General features: G+C 47.5%; 1 protein-coding gene across 2 annotated transcripts in view; it reads right to left on the bottom strand.

Moving 5' to 3' along the window:
* The window catches only part of FOXN1 (forkhead box N1), a 56,776-nt gene that overhangs the window by 23,293 nt on the left and 9,948 nt on the right, over positions 1-23,535 (bottom strand). The window contains exons 2-5 of one of the 2 annotated variants that reach the window (XM_061605488.1): positions 6,041-6,072; positions 5,007-5,147; positions 3,200-3,706; positions 1,492-1,596 (exon numbers count right to left, since the gene is read on the bottom strand). In XM_061605488.1, the coding sequence (XP_061461472.1) occupies positions 1,492-1,596; positions 3,200-3,706; positions 5,007-5,045 (651 nt within the window). In that variant the 5' untranslated portion in view covers positions 5,046-5,147; positions 6,041-6,072. The remainder of the gene's footprint in view (positions 1-1,491; positions 1,597-3,199; positions 3,707-5,006; positions 5,148-6,040; positions 6,073-23,535) is intronic. The other variant, XM_061605487.1, reaches the window with a different exon arrangement.

The following is a 23,535-nucleotide window of genomic DNA, read 5'->3' on the forward strand; positions in this document are numbered from 1 at the left end:
ACTGGCTGTCAGAGGAATCCTGAAGGTAGCACATCTCCCCTGACAACCTCCTTTTCCATACATTTGTCTAACCCTCTTTTAAAGCCTTCCGAGTTAGTGGCCATCGCTGCCTCTTGTGGAAGCGAGTTGAAGAAATACTTCCCTTTGTCTGTCCTGAATCTCCCAACATTCAGCGTCATTGGACAGCTCCACCGGGCTCTAGAATTACGAGAGGGTGAGGAACAGGGAGATGATTTTATCTTCTCCGTGCTACTTGGCAAGAAGTATGGAAGGGATGGTCAAGGGCCACTTAAGCTGCCAAGGGAGATGGTGTGATCTTCCCTATAAAGGCATGGGAATGTAATACAACCTGTGTGCTGCTGAAGAGCTGTTCCATGCATCTATGTTGGCAACTGCAGAGCTAGACAGACCTTACATGCACCATTTGGGCCATTCTTAAGGGCAAATTCAGACTGGGAACAAGTTACTCCATTTAAGAAGATGAACTTCAGAAGAGCCCGGCTGCAGCTGGATCAGGCCAAAGGGGGCCCATCTAGTCCAGCATCCTGCTCTCCCAGTGGCCAACCAGAGGCCCCCAATAGGAGGCCCGCAAGCAGGACCTGAGCTCAGACACTCTCTCCCCACTTGTGATTCCCCATAGCTGCTATTCAGAGGCTTACTGCCTAAGCTGAATATGAGCCAAAAGTATGATGTGGCTGCAAAAAAGGCAAATGCTATTTTAGGCTGCATTAGCAGTAGTATATATTCCAAATTGCTTGAAGTATTAGTTTCTTTCTATTTGGCACTGATTAAGCCTTATATTGAGTACTACATCCAGTTCTGGACACCACACTTTCAGACTAACTGGAACAGGTTCAGAGGAGGTCAACAAGGGTAATCAGAAGACTGGAAACAAAGCCCTATGAGGAGAGACTGAAAGAACTGGGCATGTTTAGCCAGGAGAAGAGAAGACTGAAGGGAGATATGATGGCACTCTTCAAGTACTTGAAAGGTTGCCACACAGAAGAGGGCCAATATCTCTTCTCGATCGTCCCAGTGTGCAGGACACGGAGTAATGGGCTCAAGATGCAGGAAGCCAGATTTCGACTGAACATCTTCCTAACTGTTAGAGCGGTATGACAATGGAGCCAATGACCTCGGGAGGTGGTGGGCTCTCCAACTCTGGAGGCATCCAAAAGGCAGCTGGACAGACACCTGTCGGGGATGCTTAAGCTGGATTCCTGCATTGAGCAGGGGGTTGGACTTTATGGCCTTAAAGGCCCCTTCCAACTCCACTATTCTGTGATTCTATGACAGCAGAAGGAGAATGCAGCCATCGTGGCTAGTAGCCATTGGTAACCTTATCTTCCATGCATTTGCCTCATCACCTTTTGAAGCATCCAAGTGAGCGGTCACCGCTGCTTCCAGTGGTTTCGAGATGCTCTGTGCTCTGCCAGTCTGAGGTTTGTGGACTAAGGCAGAGAGATTCAGGCTGTGTGCAGTTGCCCTTACCTGGTGGAAGGGGTGTGTGGAGCAATACATCTCAGGCACTTGAGGTTGGTAGCAGTAAAGGCTCGGCAGTTCCTCCAGCGTCGTCTTCAGCTCCACATCTGTATCCTGTTGGGATTGAGATGATGGGGGGATGTTAAAGCTGTGTGTGCCAAAAAATAACTATTCCGTTTCCCAGGCCAAGCTATTTTACCAGCCAAAGTGAAGGGCAAGATGATGGGCCTCACTTTCGCAGTCACCATCTGTCCAGACTAGCAGCTGAACTAGCAAGCAGGCTACCTTAGGAGGTGCTAAGGAGGCTAGCTCAGGGGACTCGGAGGGGGGTTAGTGGTAGGGGGCCTTCTCCTATCTGCTCCCTGAGGCAGCTGCCTCGCCCTGGAGCGTAGGAAGGTTCTAGTCTTCATGAGTCTAAACAAAGGGCTGCTTTAAATAGGACCAGAGGAATCTGCCTTACACTGAGTCAGCTGGAAGAAATATTCCAAGCGCTTTGTCTTCGGTCAGCGTTGCATTCATATTTGTTTATTTTAATTTGTGGGAGAATTTACAGAGTGGTTGCCTGTTCAAGCAACTGAGTGTGAGTGATGGTGGCAGCCAGATCCAAGTGTGCCAACTGACTGTCTTCCAAATCTTAAACTGAAGTCACAAAACGGGCTACAAGCCAATAGGGGAAAAAAGATGAACCAAGATGCGTCACGGAAGGAACGTTTCCTGTTTCCGTCTCTGTTTTGCATTGCAGCCACCTGTGACCCCCTGAAAAGCCCCCCTGGAGGGTTGGGGGCCCTTCCTCAGCAATGAGCGATGAGGCATGGGGGGGGGTCCGCTCCTGGGTGGTGGAGGCGATGGGAAACTTTCCTTCTGTGAACCTCCTTCAGTCGACTTATCTTAGGGCTAAGCCAAGCTCCTGCAAAGCAAATGGAAGGAAGGGGGCAGCTTTCATTCTCTGCCTGACCGTGGCTCTGGAGTTGGACCCGGGTTAACTTCCCCTTGGAATGGACTTGTGTTTGCCCTCCAGATACCTGATCAAGACGCTTCTGCTGCAACCAACGAGTTTAAAATACCACAAGCCTGGTTCCCATGTTGGCCCAGTAAAAAGATATTATGTCAGTTCTTTAAGAGCCTACGACAAGGGTGGGGAAGCTCCGGTCCGGAGGCCAATATGGCCCTCCTGCCTTCTCTATTCGGCCCAGGGCCCACCCTTCACGGCCAAGCTGAGTGCTTTGGCCTGGAATAGGTCCTCGAGCTCTGATCATGCCTTGCCTGGATCAGGACAGAGGGGTGTGTAGCAATTGGGCTCCTCTACAAAAGTAATATTTACATTCATTGCTTTGCCACTTTTGCCTCTGGCAAGCGGCACCCGAGAGGCTGGCCAGAAAGGAATGCGGCCCTCAGGCTGACAAAGAGTTCTCTGCTGCTGCTCTACAGACAGGACCGGCCCAAGATATTTTGGTGTCTGAGGCAGAGGCCAAGAAAGTGCCCCTCATTCAAAGTCAACTGGGCCTGCAATGGGACACCATCATCCCCCAGGCATGAGGGCAGCAGGCCAGTTTGGGACTGTAGGGCAGATTTTGCAGCAAATGCAGCTCTGGCCTCCAACACGGTCTTGTCGCTTCCCACTCCCCCCCCCCACCACATCTGTCAACTGAGGCAGCTGCCGCACTCTACCCAACAGTCGGGCCGGGCCGGCCTGCAAAAATAGCACAACCCAACTCACCATGTGTTGAGGATGATGTTCCTGGCCGGGGTTATTGTACTGGAGACCGTTGCACCAAGCTGGTTCAGAGGAGAGACTGGGGATGTGTGTGATGTACATTTCTGCCTCCCCGGTCACCGCTGCCCTGCTCATCTCCTCAAAGCCGTCCAGGCTTGCTGTTTTGAACAGGTGCCCATCCACTGTCAGGGTCTGGTGAGCCTCCGGGAAGGCTTCTTCCGAGAACTGCCTCTTGTAAGGGTGGAAAGGGTTGTTTCGGAGGCTGCTCTTGAGGAACCTGCCGCAGGTCCCCACAGAGCTGTCCTCGTAACTGTACTGGCTGAATTTCTCAGTGGCGGACGGGACCTTGAAGGTGTCCTCCTCGGCGTGGGCGCCCTGGCTGGCAGGAAGCCTCCCGTAGATCTGATCGGGAAGTGGGGACGAGGGGCTGGAGCTCTGAGGAGACTCGGAATGTGACCTTTCAGACCTGTTCTCTCCATCGTACGGCTGGCAGCAGAAGCCCGGGGTCTCCTGAAAGCCAACATACACGTTTGGGAAGGGCTGGAGGTCTGTAGAGCACCTGCTTTTCATGCGGACAGCCCTAGGTTCAATCTCCGGCATCCCCAGATAGGGAACCCCAGCCTACCCAGGCAATCCGGCATCCCCAGATAGGGAACCCCAGCCTACCCAGGCAACAATCCCATACCATAATGTCCTCCCCCCAAAGCCCCCAAACTCAGACAGACAACTTACCCACTTACTCCTGGGGGGGGAGTCAAATTCCAACGGCGACACATCCCCATAAATCCCCAGATGCTGCTGAACTACAACTCCCAGCCGCGGCGGCAACCAACACGGACAATGGCCATGGATAGTGGTGGGAGTTATAGTTCAGAGAGAACTGAAGGGCCAAAGGTTCCCACACCTGGCCTCTCCAGTCCAGCCTCTTGCTCTCACAAGGGCCACCCATCGTCTTGTTTATTTTGACCACACCTTTTGTGGCAAGCCCTAAAATGAAGGGAAGGAGATAAGATTCCTTCCTTCCCCGCCCTTCCGTCTCTCCTATCTAAAAGCAAGACTCTGGGTTATATCTGTGATGACAGTGATAGGCGGTAGATTTAGGACAACCCAAAGGCAGGTCTTTACGCAATACTAAAGTAGGCAACATGGGATTTAGTTCCACGACACCCAGTGATGGATCCAGGCAAATTCATGGATAGTTCTCTGTCAACAGCCATTCATCATAACAACATTGGATCAGCAGCATAGTGGCAATCAGAAGGAAAGGACAAGGGAGCCTGTTAGAAGACTCTTCTCAGTGGCTAACACACTTCCCTTTTACGTTGATTGGTGTGTTAGGATGCTGGAGATGTAGGGACCCTGCTGGGACAAATGTAAGGGGTCTAAGACCCCCCAAGGCCCCAGACAACTACACCCCTGCATTGGATCCTCTGGCACTCTGTATGAATCAGTTACTGAAGGCCACTGGTGTGTTGCATGAACTTGTCCTTCAACCTGGTGGCCCTCCAGATGGTGCTAGACTCTAACTCCAAGGTCTAATGGTCAGGAATGATGGGAGTTGAGTCTGTCAACATCTGGAGGGCCACCAGCCTGTGGAAGGTTGTTCTAGACCAGATGTGAAGGACCTTTGGCCCTCCAGATGTTGCTGAACTACAACTCCCAGCAGGCCTTGCAGCAAGCACAGCCAACGACAAGGGATGATGGTGGGACTTGTAGTTCAGCAACATCTGGAGGGCCAAAGGTCCCCTCCCCCAACACCTGTTCTAGACTGACGCTGGCGGGGGAGGGAATGATAAATGGCAACTCTTACTTGTTGGATGGGGGATCCCGAATCGTCATGGGTCTGCATTCGGTCACCGCGTGGATTGCTGTCCAGAGAATCCGAAGATGTAAGCGTAATATTAGACTAGACTTGAAGCAGTGACAACATCACCAACGCCAGCCAGGAATCCTGTTGCAACAGATAACCGTGGAAGGAGAAAAATGGCATCAGCCAAACTGGAGAATTTCTGGGTGTCACAATGCGCCACAGTAGAATGTGCTTCAGCACTTCTGATCCCCAAAAGTATCAACTGTACTTAAACTGCATTGCAATCAAGGGACTATCAGTAACCTGCCCCATTGATTTTGTTACGCACCATGGACAGCTCCTTGAAAGTTCAGGTTAAAACCCAGAGCTGATTCCACTGCCCCGCTGACATTGAACCATCAGCCACCACTGCTTCAAGCAGGCATCTGTTGGGGATGCTCTAGCTCTAGATTCAGGATGGGGGTGGACTGGATGACCTCCCAGACTCCTCCTCCAAAGCTAGGATTCTATGAAGTAAATGTAGGCAGTGCTTTCTCCCCTTGATGGTAGTGGATTACCAGCACCTTTATATTTTTTTACAGCACAGGTGGGAGCCTTTTTTGGTCCTGTGGATCATCATCTCCCCTGACCCCATGGGCCAATTTTGGCAGGTGGACAGGACCACCCACCTGCCAGTCACCTGATGTCATAATGAAGTCAGGTCATGTGACAGGTGGGTGGTCCTGCCCACCTGTCAGCCCTGGAGGTGAGGGAGATAGCATGCAGGCTTGACCTCCCTGTGCATCAGCCGACGGGCTCCCTCACACACCTACACTGAGCCAGATTGAACTCCCCGGCCCATCAGTTCAATCCTGCTTTCTACAGGCTTTGGGGTACAGAAAGCAGGCTTCAGGGACCAGCGGCTCTTCCTTTTTTCACTGAGTGTAGAGGAGCACAAATCTTCACCCACATACAATCAATTCAGGAACTTAAAATCCCCAAAGCTAAATAATGTCTTAATTTTTTTAAAAAAAATAGTTCCTCTCTCTGGTTACCTGGCCATTGTGCTGCTGCTGCTTACATTCCTCTGCAAAGGTACAATGACAGCACTAAATAATAATTATAATAAATAATAATTATAACAGGAAGAAGGTGGACGAGCCTTACAAATTTGGGTGCCCCTACAACAGTTCCAGGCTGAGCGAATTTTCTGGGTAAAGATACCTCTAGCATTCATGGGATTTTTCTTCTTCTTCTTTTGCAATGTTAAGCCAGTGCCATCTTCTCTTATCACATTGTAATGGTTTATACCCACTCTTTACAAAGTGACCCTCATTGTGTACAGCAGGATGGCAGGTGAAATAAAATTAATTCCCTGTGGAAAACCCCACAACATCACATCTAGGCAAATGAAAAAGAAGGGGAACCTCTGAAAGACTAACTTGCTCTTTGGACCTGGGAGGCAGTGGGGGGGGGGAGGTGTTCAGAGGCCAGCGCTTTGCTCAAGGGTGCTTGACAGGCAAAGCTCTGTGCGTTTGCTAGTGGAGTGTGTGTGAAATTTGTTCTCTTTATAATTTGAATGCAGACTTCCCTAATTTGTCCTTCTGAAACCAACACGCATACCTGAATACAGCTGAAATTCTGACTCTGTTCTCCAAACTGGGGGTGTGAGGGGAACGCTAGGTGAAAGTGTGCATTAAAAGTATACATTAGGGAAAATAATATTAAAGACGCATTAAATGATGGGAAATTGCTTGCAAAAATCCCATGTTAGGCAAAATCACATCCAAATATGCACAAATGCTGACAAATTTCCATAAGGTTTTTTTTAAAAGGTGGCATACTAATGTAAAAATGTGTTGAACCAAACCATTCTGTGTGTGTGTTAATCGAGCGTGGAAATGATGCCAGAGAGGTCTGGGCACATTCCTTGTGTGCCAGAGTTTTGCCTTGTAAATTCACCACCCCTCCCACCCACTCCCCAACCTTCTTCAAGTTTGTGCCCAAAGGGTTAATCTCTGGAAGTTCCAACCTAATTTATCAGCTTTCAATTAAACAAAGATACATGATTGTAAAAAGCGCCAAAAGTCTTTTTTGTAGTTCAAAGGGGGGAAAATTGATGTTTTATGATGAGTAAGTTCTGCTGAAATGTTTGCAGCCCACGGGGATTAGCACGACAGAGGGGAACGGAAACCGAGTGTGAAAGCCCCAGGAAATTCAGAGATTGCAAGGGAGCATTCCAGGGGAAAAACAAAAAAAGTCTGCAGGTGCCTCCTGTGATTTTCGGAGGGTGCTGGCTCAATTCTGCTCCTCTACAAGAATGCTAAAGTGATCACCTTTGTATTATGTACGTGCTCGATTTTATTGTAAGCCGCCCTGAGTGCCTTATTGTAGGGTAGAAGGGCAGGATAGAAATATTTTAAATAAATAAATAAAATAAATATATAAATCCTAGTTTCATCTGCATTTGCAATGTGGAGATCAAAGACCCAGCAGAAACCACTTTTTAAAATAAAGGAGTGGGGATTTAGTAATAATCCATCTGGCCAGTGTTGTCGGCTCTTTTTACGTCCTTGAATGAAGCTCTGAAAGAAAGTGGGCATGGAAATGTTTTTCACCCTCTTTCATAAAGATGGAACTCTGGGTCATCCTGTGAAAGGGACTGACAGGAGACTGGGGGCAGGCTTTGTTTTTTAAAGTCCTTTTTCACACAGTGTATAATTAAACTCCGGGATCTGCTCCCACAAGAAGTAGCGATGGCTACCAATTTAGATGGTGTTACAAGGGGGTTAGACCAATTCATGGAGGATTTGGCTATCTGTGCATCCTAGTAGGGATATTGGAGAAAGTCTCCAAATTTGCATTTGTGCACAAATTTGGGGTGTTCCAGCACCCTATAAGTCTGCCTTGGTATTAGCCACCTGGACTAACTGTTCTGTCAGTTTTTATGGCAAATTACTGAGTTTTTTATTTGTAATGCAACAGTGTATTGTGCATTATGCTGACATTCATTCAATGACATCTCTGACCGTTTGCTACTATGGCAACAAATCACCTGTACTTGGCAAACTCTTTAGTTATGCAAAGGCCTGTTCTCCCAGCAAAAGGGAATGAGCCAGGCTATCTAATTAACAAAAGAACCTGATCTGACTTTGGTTTTTTGGGTGGAAGAATCCGCTTATTAAGAGGTATTAATTAAAACACACCTTAAGAACATAAACATAAGAACATAAGAACATAAGAAGAGCCTGCTGGATCAGGCCAGTGGCCCATCTAGTCCAGCATCCTGTTCTCACAGTGGCCAACCAGGTGCCTGGGGGAAGCCTGCAAGCAGGACCCGAGTGCAAGAACACTCTCCCCTCCTGAGGCTTCCGGCAACTGGTTTTCAGAAGCATGCTGCCTCTGACTAGGGTGGCAGAGCACAGCCATCATGGCTAGTAGCCATTGATAGCCCTGTCCTCCATGAATTTGTCTAATCTTCTTTTAAAGCCATCCAAGCTGGTGGCCATTACTGCATCTTGTGGGAGCAAATTCCATAGTTTAACTATGCGCTGAGTAAAGAAGTACTTCATTGTTGGGGAGAAATTTGATCCAGGTCACATTTAAAGGCAAAACTACCTAATTTGCACTTTTTGAAGCAATATGTGAACCAAAACACAGCTATCCTTTGAAATTTGCACTTCTCTCAATTTTGCAGTGCAGTTCTTCAGCCACATAAAGTGTACAAAAATGTGTATGCTAGGGTTGAGCATGTATAAAAATGCATATATTGGTGAAAATAGCGTGCAAACTGGCATTGTATTGGAGAACATTGCTTTGCATTTTCCCAAGGACTTTTTTTAAAAAACAACAACATTGTGAACTGATATGGAAATGTGGAGAATTAAAAAACTTAAGACTGGAAAAATGTGAAAAGGAGAGAAGCAGAAATGGGCAGATTTGCCCATCCCTCGTCTCAGGCAAAACTGCTCTCTAACCCTGCTGCCTGAGACCATTTTTATGGGAGATGTTGAGGACGGGACCTAATAATATGCCTGTCACAGAAGGGCTATGCTAGACGTTTGCCAGCAATAGGTGGGACAGGCAACGCTGTTTGCTTTAAAGCCACAGGGATACACTCTCAGGTTGGGGACCAGGAGTCTTTTACGGTCATGGCTGTTGAGGTTTGAAGGTGTAACCTCACCCGAGAGAGAAGAGGCACACCTCGTTGAGTTTAGAGCGAGGACAAGAGGGATGGATTGCCAACAAGGTTGAGAGATGGCTCTCAAACAACGACCCTTTGAGAGGAGAACCGATATCTCTCTCCAAGGTGGGGCCAAAATGGTTCCTCCACGGCTCTGTGTCTCTGTCGCTCTCTGCCAGCGATGCGTGGCAATCCCCACTTCCCCTCGGAGAGTAGTCTGTTTTTGTTTTTAAGGAAGGCGAGGGAACTCTGAATGATTTGGAGTAGCCATGGCAGCCCAGCTCTCAGCTTTGCGTGACTGACAGGCCCCGGCAAGGAGCCAGGGCTGAAACAGACATCTGTTTTGTTCTCTCTCTCTCTCTCCTGGATTTTGGAAGGGCGCTTTGATGGCGACACCTTCTTGCCAGGGCTGGCGCTGGGCCGCAAGAGCACTTTTGCTCCATACCGGATGCCAGGTGCTGCTACTGTAAATGCCTCCTGCGTCCCTGGAGGCTGAGATCAGCTTTCTCTGGAAGGCGGCATATTTGGATGCTCACCAATTCGTAATTTATTCTCAGCGCTACATGCCTTGAAGGTGCTGTGTGATCCCAGTTTGACACTGGCTTGTGTGATCTTCTCCCTTTCTCCCCCACCTCTTCCCCAAAGCATTAAATCACCTTCTCTCCACCCCCTCGCCCTGTTCCTCCTTTGGTTCACTCCAATGCCTCTTGGTTCAAGAAGGAGCCAGAGTGTTGAAACAGGAAAGGGAGTTATGAGTTCTAAATCCCCTCCAACAGACCAGGGTCACATCATCTTCAGGTTGTAACCAGCCCCACATTTTTCCAATCTTAAATTCAATTCTCCGCAGTTCTGCAGCAATTTGCAATTTTTGTTCTTAAAAAATTCTCTAGCATTTTACTGCAAATTTCTCCTAATAAACACAGTTTTTTTCCTAGGCAGTTTTGTCTAATGTACACATTTTTGCAAGCAAATTCTCTTAAAATAATGCATTTTTGTATGTTATTCTCATATATTAATGGTTATGCACACTTTTTCCTAACATACACATTTTTGTGAATACTGGTTGGCAAACTGCATTGATTCAAATAAGTGTGAATTTCAAAGGATGTGTTTCGGAAAGTGCAAGTTTGATCAGTTCGGCTTCAAATGTATCGAATTGAATTTCTTGCCCATCCCTAGTTGGAAACAACCCATTATTATAGCTAGCAGCCTCATACAAGGCGTTGCTTGGGAATTCTAAGAAACCACAAAAGTGCAGTCTTGAGATCAGTAGTTAAAATCAGCACAGTTTTGAAAGTTTCTTGGTTCAAAATGGGATCCAGATGTATTGAAACGTAGGCAAAAAACCCTGCTCCTTTATCTCAGGGACCATCGTGCAAAATTTGGTGATATGTTAAGAGACGTCCAAATGCATAGTGAACAAACAATCAGCTTTCCATAGAAGATTTTATTATTAAACTTTAAGTATATAACTGGGTTTATCTATAGACATGCACACTCAAAGTGGTGCATAAGAAATTCAGGACTCCTCCAGACATCCTTTTAATTGTGTATTTGTAATTCTTTGTGGTAATGATACTATCATTACTGTTTGTGCATGCGCAAGTTATGATCAGGGGACTGGAAACAAAGACCCTTGAGGAGAGACTGAAAGAACTGGGCATGTTTAGCCTGGAGAAGAGAAGACTGAGGAGAGATAGGATAGCGCTCTTCAAGTACATGAAAGGTTGCCACACAGAGGAGGGCCAATATCTCTTCTCGGTCATCCCAGAGTGCAGGACACGGAATAATGGGCTCAAGTTGCAGGAAGCCAGATTTCGGCTGAACATCAGGAAAAACTTCCTGTTAGAGTGGTACAACAATGGAACCAATGACCTAAGGTAGGCTCCAACCCTGGAGGCCTTCAAGAGGCAGCTGGACAGCCATCTGTTGGGAATGCTTTGATTTGGATTCCTGCATTGAACATGGGGTTAGACTTGATGGCCTTATAGGCTCCTTCCAACTCAACTATTCTATGATTCTGTGATTCTATGAAGTTCTGGGACACACATACTACTTCATGTCCACTTGGAGCATATCCTGTAACTTCCTGCTGAAATCCCATAACTTTTCATACCATAAATGTTCCAATTTATTTATTTTTTGTTGCGTTTTTATTGCACTGTAAGCTAGGCACGGGAGAGAAATTCGAGTCAGTTCGCATTTGAAGCTGAATCTATCAAATCTGCACTTTCCGAAACAATTTCAGAACCAAAACACAGCCCTCCATCAAAATTCACACTTACTCAAATTTTTCAATAGTTCATCAACCGATGATTATAAAACTGCATGTTAGAGGAAAGCATGCAGAAAAAATGAATATATGAGAGAAAATAACGTACACAATCATATGATGACAACTTACTTTCAAAACTGCCTACAAAAATGTGTTTATTAAGAGAAATTCACAGTAAAATGCTGGAGAATTTTCATGCTTTTTTTTATCTCAAATTACTGTAGAACTGTGGAGAACTGAATTTAAGATTGGAAAAATGAGAGACCAACAGAATTGAAACTGACAGATCGTTCCATCCCTAGCTGTAGCACCACTGTCCCTCCGGACAGGAATGATGCAGTGACATTAAGGGAGTGATGCGGAACAACTATTAAAGCAGAACGACGCGTGGAGTGTCCCGTATAATTGATAGTCCAGCAATTAATACCGTTGAATCTGAACCTTGGCTTGCTGTCAATTTATCCTGAGACTACGGACAAAATTGTTTACGACGACTTGATAGCCTTACTGTTGGCTGCTGCTCAGCTGGAAATGGCCAAGCACGGGCGACACAAAACTCCCTTCTCATTGCAAGGATGGTGGACCAAGATTTGGGAAACTGCGCTGGCTGAAAAGCTTATGGACTCCTTCTGGCATGACTTTTCCCCATGCTATTTTGGGTATTTCCAACTGACACTGGACATGATGTTAATGGCGAATGGACACCCTCTTATAAGAACATAAGAAAAGCCTGCTGGGTCAGGCCAAAGGAAGCCCATCTAGTCCAGCCTCCTGTTCTCAGAATGACCAGCCAGATGCTCTCTGGGAAGCCCACAAGCAGGACCCAAGTGCAAAAGCAGCTCTCCTCACCTGGGGTTTCTAGCAACTGGTTTTAAGAGGCACGCTGCCTCCGACCAGGGAGGCAGAGCACAGCCATCATGAGTCTTTGATAGTCCATTTGATAGTCTTTTCCTCCATAAATTTGGCCCATTCTCTTTTAAAGCCATCCACGTTGGTGGCCAGTGCTGCCTCCTATGGGAGTGAATTCCATAGTGCATTACAATGGCAAAAATGGGCAGAAAAGAAATCATTAAGTGGTTTGCCAAGACCCTCAGCAATTTTCAAGTGGTCAGTGGAGAAATGTTTTAATGGGGACCACGGATGCAGCCAGCAGGGCAGGTCCTAATTTCCACCCACCCAGAGCTTGGAAAATTTACTTTTTTGAACTACAACTCCCATCAGCCCCAGCCCACATGGCCACAGGATTGGGCTGATGGGAGTTGTAGTTCAAAAAAGTAACTTTTCCAAGCTCTGCACCCACCTGCCAATCACAGTGAGGTCAGGTGATCCATTTTTGCACATCTCCGTGGACCGGGCTTTGCAAGCCACGATGATCAGCTGATTGTCAGCACTTGCAAAGGGAGCCTGTAAAACCCCCCTTGTGTCTTTATATGCCCTATATATGACACCAGGCGTAGGACAGGTGGGCAAGATAAGCCATTGCGAGCCATTTCCCCTAATATAAGGCAGGAGGGGAGAGTGCTGTTGCGCTCAGGTCCTTCTTGGAGGCTTCCCACTGAGACACCTGGTTGCCACTGTGAGAACAGGAGGCTGGACTAGATGGGTCACTGGCCTGATCCAGCAGGCTCTTCTTATGTTCTTAATCATGTCCATTAACCTCAATGGGTCTACTCTGACAAGGACTAGCATTTGATTCAGCCCTATAATTATATATACATTTATTATGTGCCTTCAGGTTGATTACGACTTATGGGGATCCTATGAATCAGCGACCTCCAATAGCATCTGTCGTGAACCACCCTGCTCAGATCTTGAAAGTTCAGGTCTGTGGCTTCCTTTATAGAATCAATCCATCTCTTGTTTGGCCTTCCTCTTTTTCAACTCCCTTCTGTTTTCCCCAGCATTATTATATTTTCTAGTGAATCATGTCTTCTCATGATGTGTCCAAAGTATGATAACCTCAGTTTAGCTTCTAGTGATAGTTCTGGTTTAATTTGTTCTAACACCCAATTATTTGTCTTTTTCACAGTCCATAGTGTGCGCAAAGCTCTCCTCATTGCAAATGTATATCTTTCACATATATGTCAGCAACAGCCTCCCTTGCCACTTGTTTCTTGCCCTGAGCTGACAGGTGGCTTTGAAGAACAACCACCAGAGACTTGCCCTCTCTGTCTCCCTGGGGCTGTCCAACCAGACAGATTTCCCCTCCATGGCTCCACTGGAAGAGTGGGATTCCTTGAGTGGTTGGCAATGAGGGCAGGCAACCTTGTGAGATCAGTGTGGAAGGCTCCGTGGCTGAAGCGATAAGAGTCTTTGGCAGCCGCATGAGAGGCCGTGGCGGTTCCTGCTCTAGCAGGATTCTCCTTGTGCATCAGCACCCTGGGTTTGCATGACCTCAGAGGAGGAGGCCCTGTACAGCACCTTTGAGCCCTCTCGGGTGGGGCTCTGGGACTTGAGTCAGCGGCTGGGTGGGGACAGGCCTGGGAGGGCGCAGTCAGTGGGCGAGGCAAGAGAAGGCGCAGCTTTGGGTTTCTTGAGTCAACGTGCTTTAGCACTGATCTTCATCAGGTCCGGATAGCAGCAGTTTTGGCTCAGGAAGTGTCTTCCTGGTTGGTGTGACAGGCTCCACGTTTGGCATTTCATGGCCAACTCTTCTGCCTCTCCCAAGTTTTTCACACATGCCCATAACATCCCTGGTGATTTGTGGATGTGTGTGTGTGTGTCTATATGTATATATTTGTGCAGGAGTACACAGCTTCCACCTATGAGTGCAAAGAAACCGTGGTGGAGGTGCGATGCGGTGGAGCCCAGCTCCAAGACTGTTTTTTCCCCAGACAAGGAGAAATGGCATCAACTCCCAAAGTGCCAGGCTAACTGATTTACCCTTTTTGTGCTCTGGCAAGTGAACAAGGTGATAACAAGGCTTTCAAGTTTGTGACAGGTTAGCAATGGTGGAAGTCAGAGAATGAGGACCAATCGTCAAGTAGAGGCTGGATACTTCTTTCCCTTCCTTTGATGGGGTTCCTGCTTCATGCTAACAGTTTCAATGGAAATGCCTCTTCTTTGCAAGATTGTTTGCATTTGTAATTAAAAGCTTACAGTCGCATTTCATCTGGCTGGAGTTAGAATCCATAGATTTTAGTTTCGTTGGGTATCTCCTTTTCCTTGTCTTACAGTAAGTTCAGTTATCCAGATCAGTTTGTCTTTTTTTTAATCCGCATGAAAATTCTTCAGTGTGTACTTCTGTTGTGCACATTTTTGCAAGCAATTTTCCTTAATGTAATGCATTTTTGTATGTTATTCTCACTAAGGTATGGTGTGGGTTTTTTTGGCAACTTTACCCTAGTATATGTATATTTGTATACAGTATTTGGCTGGAGAATAGTGGTCACAGCATTCAATGGCGTGCCTTCCCGGGAAAGCTATGCATAGGATTGCCGTCATGCAGATCCTAATAAACTTCGGTATTAATGCAGTGTGTGTATGTGTAAGTGTGTAATAATGGATCAACACAGCTGCCTGTATTTCCAGGCTCTCCTTGCAGGCGTGGCAATGGGCGCTGTTCAGAATGCCCCTCTACAACACTGGGAAACAGGTCATACATAGCAGGAGGGCCAGTCAGCCTAGCTCTTCTCTAAAGTACAATTAACAGGTGGAACATCTTAACCTGCAGCGAGGAGTGAGTGGGCAGTTAAAGAGATGTCCCTGGGAGGCCAACAGCCTATCATTTGAGCTGTTATCCTGAAACAAGCAGGCAGGAGATAAGGCATGCCTTGGATGTATCTCAGGGAAACATCTGCATACCTTAAGGAGAGGTTCCTCTGCTCTGTTTTCTTCTGTTTGCTTTAGGTGATCAAATGGGGCTGGTGATGGCCGGGGCCCATTGGGACTGGTAGGGCAGAAGACAGGGGGCCCCAACAGCAGGAGGAAGTAGGGATGGAAGAATCGGTCTATCTCGGCTCTCATGTTTCCAATCTGAAATTCAGTTCTCCGCATTTCTACAGCAGTCCGCAAAATCTTCTTTTTTAAAATCCTCATGGAAGATTCTCCAGCTTTTGAGTGCAAATCTCTCTGAATAAACACATATTTTGCATGCAGTCTTGACGAAGGGACACATTTTTGGCAAGCTGTTTCTCCCCATACAACGCATTTTCGTATGATTTTCATTAACGTATTGCTTTTAATGCACACTTTCCCCTAGTCTATGCATTTTTGTAAACTTTGTTTGGAGAACTGGATTGCAAAATTCGGATCAGTGTGAATGTTGAAGGATGGCTGTGTCTTCAGTTCTCATGTTGTTTCAGAAAGTGCAAATGTGATAGATTTGGTTTTAAATAAGGACTGGATGGAATTTCTCCTCCATTCCCAGGCAGAACCAGAGCCAACAACAGGCACCGCAAGCCCCTTCTAGTTCTGCCCCCATCCTCCTCCCTATGGAGTTATTCAAGGGGCAACAGTGAGATGGAGGAGGAGGAGGAGGAGGAGGAGGAAGATGGCAGGCATCACCCCCTGGGATTGTTGTAAGTAAGGAGGCAAGCAGAAGGGGGGACTGGCTGGGGACAGACTGAGGATCATAGAATCACAGAATCATAGAGTTGGAAGGGGCCCATAAGGCCATCAAGTCCAACCCCCTGCTCAGTGCAGGAATCCAAATTAAAGCATCCCCGACAGGTGGCTGTCCAGCTGCCTCTTGAATGCCTTCAGGGTTGGAAAGCCCACCATCTCCTGAGGTAATTGGCTGCATTGTCGTATGGCTCTAACAGTTAGGAAGTTTTTCCTGATGTCCAGTCGAAATCTGGCTTCCTGCAACTTGAGCCCATTATTCCGTGTCCTGCACTCTGGGATGACCGAGAAGAGATCCCAGCCCTCCTCTGTGTGGCAACCTTTCAAGTACTTGAAGTGCGCTATCTTATCTCCCCTCAGTCTTCTCTTCTCCAGGCTAAACATGCCCAGTTCTTTCAGTCTCTCCTCACAGGGCATTATTTCCAGTCCCCTGATCATCTTCGTTGCCCTCCTCTGAACCCGTTCCAGTTTGTCTGCATCCTTCATAAAGTGCAGTGTCCAGAACTGGACGCAGTACTCAAGATGAGGCCTAACCAGTGCTGAATAGAGGGTTGTTTGTATCCAACTAAGTTTTAGAGTAGACCCATTGAAATTAACGCAGCCATATTAGCACTGGGTTCTGTTGAAAAGGAAGAGAGGATTGTCCCGTAACACAGAGAACTGTGATGATTGTTGCAGTGAGGATGATCCCGGCTGTTAGCCTTTATTTATTTAATTATTGCATTTATATCCCACCTTTTTTCCTCCAAGGAGCTCAAGGTGGCATACATAAGTTCTCCTCCATTTTATCCTCCCAACAACCCTAGGAAGTAGGTTAGGCTGGGAGGCAGTAACTGGACCAAGGTCACCCAGTGAGCTTCATGGGCAAGTGGGGATTTGAACTCTGGTTGCCCAGTTCCGCGTCTGACACTCTAACCGCTGCTTATCACAATGCTTTAGAGGAAGTGTGGCTAACCTTTGGCTCTCCAGCTACAACTGGACTACAGCTCCCATTATCCCCGGCTAGTGGTCCTGGCGGCTGGGACTGATGGGAGTTGGAATACAGCAACATCTAGAGAGCAAAAGGTCAGCTGCCTCTGCTCTAAAGGATGCTGGCAGCCTCATACCCACCCTAGGCTCCTGCCGGGAGGAAGGGCGGGATATAAATCAGACAATACATAAATAAATAAATGCCCAGCGTTGTTCGGGAATTCTAAGAAACCAAACATAAAAATCAGTTTTGAGAGCTTCCCTCCACCCTCTTGATTCTTAACGGTGTCCAGCTGTATACAAAACAGAGACAAAAGTTACTCCTTGCTCTTGGGAACCAAAATGCAAAATTTGGTTATGATGTCTTAAGGGGTGTCCAATCGCACGAAGAACAAGCAACTTTCCAAAATGCATAGCAGAAGCTAGCGACGGAAGTGTCTGTCAATTCTGGTTCTCTTTCTCTTTTTCCAACCTTAAATTCACTTCTCAATATTTCTGCAGCAATTCACAATGTTTTTTTTTTAAATCTTCATGAAAATTCTCCAGCATTTAAGTGTGAATTTCTGCTAATGAACACATTTTTGTATGCACTTTTGACTAATGTACACATCTTTGCAAGCATTTCTCCAACTATAATGCATCTCTGTACGTTATCTTCACTCATGTGTTCATTTTTATGCCCACGTTAATAGACGGTTTTTGTAAACATTGGTGTAAGAACATCATCACGAAATTCGGATAACTGCGAATTTCAAAGATGGCTGTGATTCGGTTTCCCCTTTTTTTTCCAGAAAGTGCAAATTTGATAGATTCAGCTTGAAATGCGAACTGAATCAAATTCCCCCCTCCCATCCCTAGTAGAAGCCAAAGAAAAGGGGGAAGAGAAGAAGTCCCTGCCCCGAGGAGCATACAGTCTCTGAACTGGCCTTCTGATTCCTTCTAGATGCTTTGGACTACCATTCCCAGCAGCCCCGATTCCCAGCACTGAGCCAGAGGAGCCAAGGGTCTGAGGGGGGCTCCCTCTTGCTCCTCAGTCAGCCGGCCGGCACTTTTTGTGAGCTCATGCTGGGATCATGCCACCTTCCTCCTTTTACAGGGAAGGTGTGTGCAGTGACCCGCCCTAATGGTGTCTGTTCCTGGCTGTGGCATGTTTTCTGCTGGGTGTGGTGCCCTGCTGTGCCTTTAATGCATTCCCCTCACAGCCCCACCTGTGGCCGCTCCTACCCTCCCACTGGGAATCGCCCACATTAAGCGCTCTAATTACCTTTATTTGATCTGCAGGATGGATTTGGGAATTTTAGGCATATGGGCTGCAGGAGCTGAGTCAGGAGAAAACCTGACAGGCTGATTCAGGAAGCAGGGAGGGGTGTGTTGTTGTTATTGTAGGGGGGGGCAATGGATAGGAGCAGCAGCAGTTGCATCCGCTGGAGGATGGACTGGGCAACGCTTTAGGGTGAGCCTTGGAACCTGATTTCTAGAACTTAGCCATGGAATGAGTGAAGTACATAAAGGACAGGATGCCATGAGGCATGTGCAGAGTGCCTCTCCCCCCCTCCCCACCACTGCCACGAGGGATGGACGGTTCTGTCCATGTCCATTCTAATTTTTCCAATCTTAAATACATTTCTGCAATTTAAAAGAAATCCTCATGAAAATTCTTCAGATTTTTGTGCGAATTTCTCCAAAGAAACACATTTTTGTAGGTGATATTGAGTAATGTACACATTTTGGCATTTTACATCATGTATTTTGGTATGCTGTCTTCAGTAATATATGCGTTTTAATGCACACTTGCCTCTAATATATGCATTTTTGTAAACATTCGTTGGCTGGAGATCGGCGTTGCAAAATTCAGCTACGTGAGAATTTCGAAAGATGGCTGTGTGTAGCTTCTCATATTGATTTGGCTTTAACTGTGAACTAAATCAAATTTCTCCTCTCCCTACTCACCACTAAGTGAGGTAAAGCCAGATCCAGCGGATCTGGGACTCTGAGAAGAGCTTTCTAGAGCAGAGTCTATGGTTCCAGCCAAATAATTTATTTCATTCACTGTTGCCCAAGGACCAAAGTTGTCTGGGCCGTTTGCAATAACGGCTAAAGCCCATAAAACAGGACAATATCTTAAATCTAAACCAGAATAAAACCATCCGAGAGTGGTTTAAAAGCCACCCTCCTCTCTTGCAAGCCCCCTCGGACTCTCATTTCAGCCATTAAGCAGAGGGACCAACTTAGGGGGAATCACAGGCTCTTGAGAGGACAGAAGGAGTGGTTTCCAAAATGGACACCTAGGACAGCTTTGTTTTGCTTTTAAAGTAAAGCTAGCCTTGTTGGCCCATTAAAACAAAACAAAAAACACCCTCTGCAATCCATATCAGGGCAATATGCCTTTATTTTTGTTGTTGTGCCTTCCAGTCGATTATGACTTGTGGCAACCCTATGAGTCAGCGACCTCAAGGACCAGGTGAAAACACGCAGTGAGGTTCCAAAGCAGGGCCAGGAAGGGGTGTGGCTTGGTGAGAGGGGGTGTGGTCTAGGTAAGGGGAGGGGCCTAGGAAGAGTCCTGAAGGCCAGACAGGCTCCAAGGGCAACAGTGGCACCCTGGCCCCGAGGGTTCCCCATTGCTACCCTAGAGACAGGACGGGGAAACGACAGGAAGGAGCACAGCTCAGTGGTTAGAGAGCCCCCTGCTTTGCATGCAGAAGGTCCCAGTTCAACCCCTGGCCTCTCTCTTTAAGAGGGTCTGGTGGCAGACGATGGGAGAGGCCCCCTCTCTCTGCCTGAGACCCCTGCCAGTCAGAGCAGGCAATCCGGGGTCAGCCCAACCAGTGATGTCCACTTTCCACATTGCGGCCCATTTGATCTCTGTGGTCCTGCCCCCCCAAGGATGCCCCCACAGCCAACCTGTGACCCACCAAACCTGGAGCGCGCAGTTTGTGCCTCAAAGGGGTCACGGCCTCCTCCTTGGAGTCCCCCAAGGGTGCCGGCTGACTTGCTAACATGCCGATTCCACTGCATGTTGAATCAGGGCTTTCCCCTCTAGTTAAGAGCTGTACAAGCCCCCCAGTTCAGTTTGGGTTCTGGATTCAGGTCAGGTCGGCCCCAGGTTGGATTGGAGCCACTCCAGAGCTCTGGATCAGGCCCAAAATCACATCAGGGGTCACAGACAGCCCCAGTTATTAGATGACAGAATTAGGTGCCAGTGCTGGGACTGAGAGGAAGCTGCCTTTTACCAAATCAGACCCTTGGCCCATTTAGCTCAGTGTTGTCTGCTCTGACTGGCAGCAGCTCTGTAGGATTTCTGTAGGATTTCTGGCAGGGGCCTTTTCCCAGCCCTGTCTGGAGATGCTGGGAATGTGGAGCCTTCTGCATGCAAAGCAGATGCTGCACCCACAAAGCTACAGCCTCTTCCCTTAAAAATTAAGATTCCGGTCCTCATGGTCTGGAATAAAGACTGATTTAAATAGGAACCTAGGAAGTTGTTGTATCCCAAGTCAGACTATTGGCCCATCTAGCTCAGTATTTGTCCGCTCTGACTGGCAGCAGCTTTCTAGGATTTCAGATAGGAAACCTTTCCCAGCCCCAACTGGAGGCCCCGGGGATTGACCCTGTGGCCTTCTCCCTGCACAATAGATGCTCTGTCACGGGGCCACAGCTCTCCAGGACATGTGAAGATTAGAGAGTGCCTCTAGGAACCTAAAGTGGGCCTTTCCTTCTCCAGTGCAGAATCCCTGCTGGCCCTCATTCACCCCATCCCAAAAAGGCACCTACAAACGTTACACATTCGGCTGATCTTGTCTTCCTGGCTCTGCAGATACGAGAGGAAGACGACGTCACAAGCGCAGGCAGCACACAATTAACAGGGAAAGTTACCTCATGACGAGGCTTGTGGACACCAACAGGCTTTCCAAGAAGGGATTAGCAACTCATTGAGGATTAAAGCACAGCCAGGATGAGCGTGCCAGGGACTGCTCTTGTGAACGGTTGCTGGGTTTCCTTTGCATACATTTAAGCTTTAATTGACCTGTCACCAAAGCGCCGTTCTGCGATTTCAGTGTGCGCTGTTAACATTCCCCTCCCTCTATATCCACGTATGTCCACATGTCTGCCAACTGCAGATAATCTGTCATCTGATGAAGTGGGCTCTAGCCCACAAAAGGTGATGCCATGAGAAATCTGTTAGTCTTTAGAACAGGAGTCACCAGTATGGTGCCTATAGACACAGTGGTGCCCTTGAGGTCTTTCCCTGTTGCACACAAAACGTCTCTTCTGCCACCGCCCCTTTGCACGTGAATTGATGAGAGTGGTGACCTTTCTTCTCCCTTGAAAGTACATAGAGCTGAAGGAGGAAGTTGGAAGTGTGACACTCTGTCCCACTTCCTCTTTCAGCTCTGTGAGCTTTTCAAGACTTAGTTTAATTCTACCAGGTCTGACTTTTACCCACATTCTTTGGAAAAGCAAGTGTGTATGTGTATGCATGCTTTCGCTTCCAAAGACTGGTTGCTGGAAACCGCAAGAGGGGAGAGTGCTCTTGGGCTCAGATCCTGCTGCCGGGTTGCCCATTGGCAACTGGTTGGCCACTGTGAGGAAAGGGTACTGAACTAGATGGGCCACTGGTCTGATCCAGCAGGCTCTTCTCATGTTCTCTCTTTCTGTCTTGAGGGGAGGGGGGATGATCTGTGGGAGTGGGGAGAGAACTGACTAGAAGGGGTCATGCCCACGGCACTCTCAGAAATCCAAATGGGCCCATTGGTTTAAAAAGGCTGGTGATCCCTCCTTTAAGGTGCCGCAAGACTCTGTTCAGGGTTTACAGACTCACACAGTGACCCTTCTAGAAATTGTGGTCATGGAGGGTAAGTGGCCCGTGCTTACTCAATAGAACCTCCATGGTCAGAGGCAGGATACCTCTTAATAGCAATTTCAAGCTTGCCATCAACAGTATTTTCCCGCCAAAATGGCTGAAAGATACTTTTAAGTGGCAACCTTGAAATTATGAAGTGTGAGGGATGTGATATTTTTATATCCATGTAGATGGTTTTAAAAAAACTTTTAAATATGTTTTTATTTTATTTTAATTATATTGTTTTACTACTTTAATGTTTGCTGCTCTGGACTTCTTTGGAAAGAAGGGTGGGAGAAGGAAGTTAAATAAATAAGTAAATAAAAATGTGCACTTCCCAAACAGAAACAGCTGTCCTTCAACATTCACACTCTTCCAAAGTTTGCAAAATAGTCCTTCGGTTATTTTTTTTTTTAATGTGTACAGAAGAACATAATTTTTGGGGAAATAATGTGCAAAACTGCAGTCTGTTACAGGGAAATGCTTGCATAAAATGCATATGTTGGGCAGACCTGCATACAGAATTGCAACTATTAGGAAGAGATGCGTAGGACAATGTGCATGGATTTTCATGTGGGCTTTTTAAAAAAAGATGACTAATGAGGCAATGAGGTGAACCAGACCTTCAGGGTGGTCAAGCAAGAATGTGAGCGGAACCAGAATAGACAGATTTGTCTGCTCGTCCCTGAGGATCGTGTCCACTACTGGGCCTCACTTGGTGCTGCAGAGCCCTGCATGACCCACCCTGGCGCACTCTCCCCTTATCTCTGGATTTTGCCTCTCCTGGGAAAAAGACCCCACTGGGAAGCAGCCTCAGCTGGTGAGGAAACAAAAGGAGCCTCTCTCAAGAGACTTGCTCCAAGCTGAGGTAGGGAACGCGGTGCCTTTAAGAGCAGGGCCTTGCTCTCGCCATCCCCATTTCTTTGCTTTTTTGATGACTGCAACAACTCCCCCCTACTGCGTTGTACTGAACCCTTAATCTGCACACAGAGTGCGTGAGCGAGTGCCATCATCTGGTCTGCATGTCCTGCCCTCGGAGAGGACAGGGAGAGAGCCCACTTTGTTCCACGTCTGTCAGCGGGGCCTACGGTGGAGGGCGTGGAGGGAAGGACTCTTTTGCCCCACTCTTTTACCCCAGTGCAGCAAACCACTCCCGAAGGAGCGGTGAGCATCAGAAGCAGTCTGTGATACGGACCATGAGTCCTCTGTCCCAATAACAAAACAGTAATAAAGGAACCAACTGGGTGTACCTAAAGGAGGTTTTTGGATCTCACTGGAGAGCATCTGAGGCCCTACGTTCAATCCCCGGCAGCCTCTCCAGGTGGGGCTGGGAGGGACTCCTGGCCTGAAATCCTGGAGAGCCATTGCTGCCAGTCAGTGTGGACAATAGTAAACTAGGTGGACCAATGGTTTGACCCAGCAAAAGACAGCTTCCCATTTATAGTGGTCCTATATTCAGGACAGAGCAGCTGCTTTGCTCCCAAGCTGAAGGTGCCAGGTTCAATCTGCATAGGTCTGACAGAGATGCCCAACCCCCTGGAGAGATGCTGCCTGTCAGTGTTGGCGATACTGAGACAGTGTAAGGCAGGTCCCGTTGGCTTGCCTGGGAAGCAGCGTGTTGACGTTCCCGGACACCTTGCTATCCCAACCAGGGGATACAGCAAGCAGTTTCCTTCCATGAATGACACGCTGTGTTCCTGGGAGAGCAGGTTCCTCCCTTGTT

This window comes from Rhineura floridana, chromosome 21 (genome assembly GCF_030035675.1).
Source record: "Rhineura floridana isolate rRhiFlo1 chromosome 21, rRhiFlo1.hap2, whole genome shotgun sequence".
In the NCBI taxonomy this organism is placed as follows: domain Eukaryota; kingdom Metazoa; phylum Chordata; class Lepidosauria; order Squamata; family Rhineuridae; genus Rhineura; species Rhineura floridana.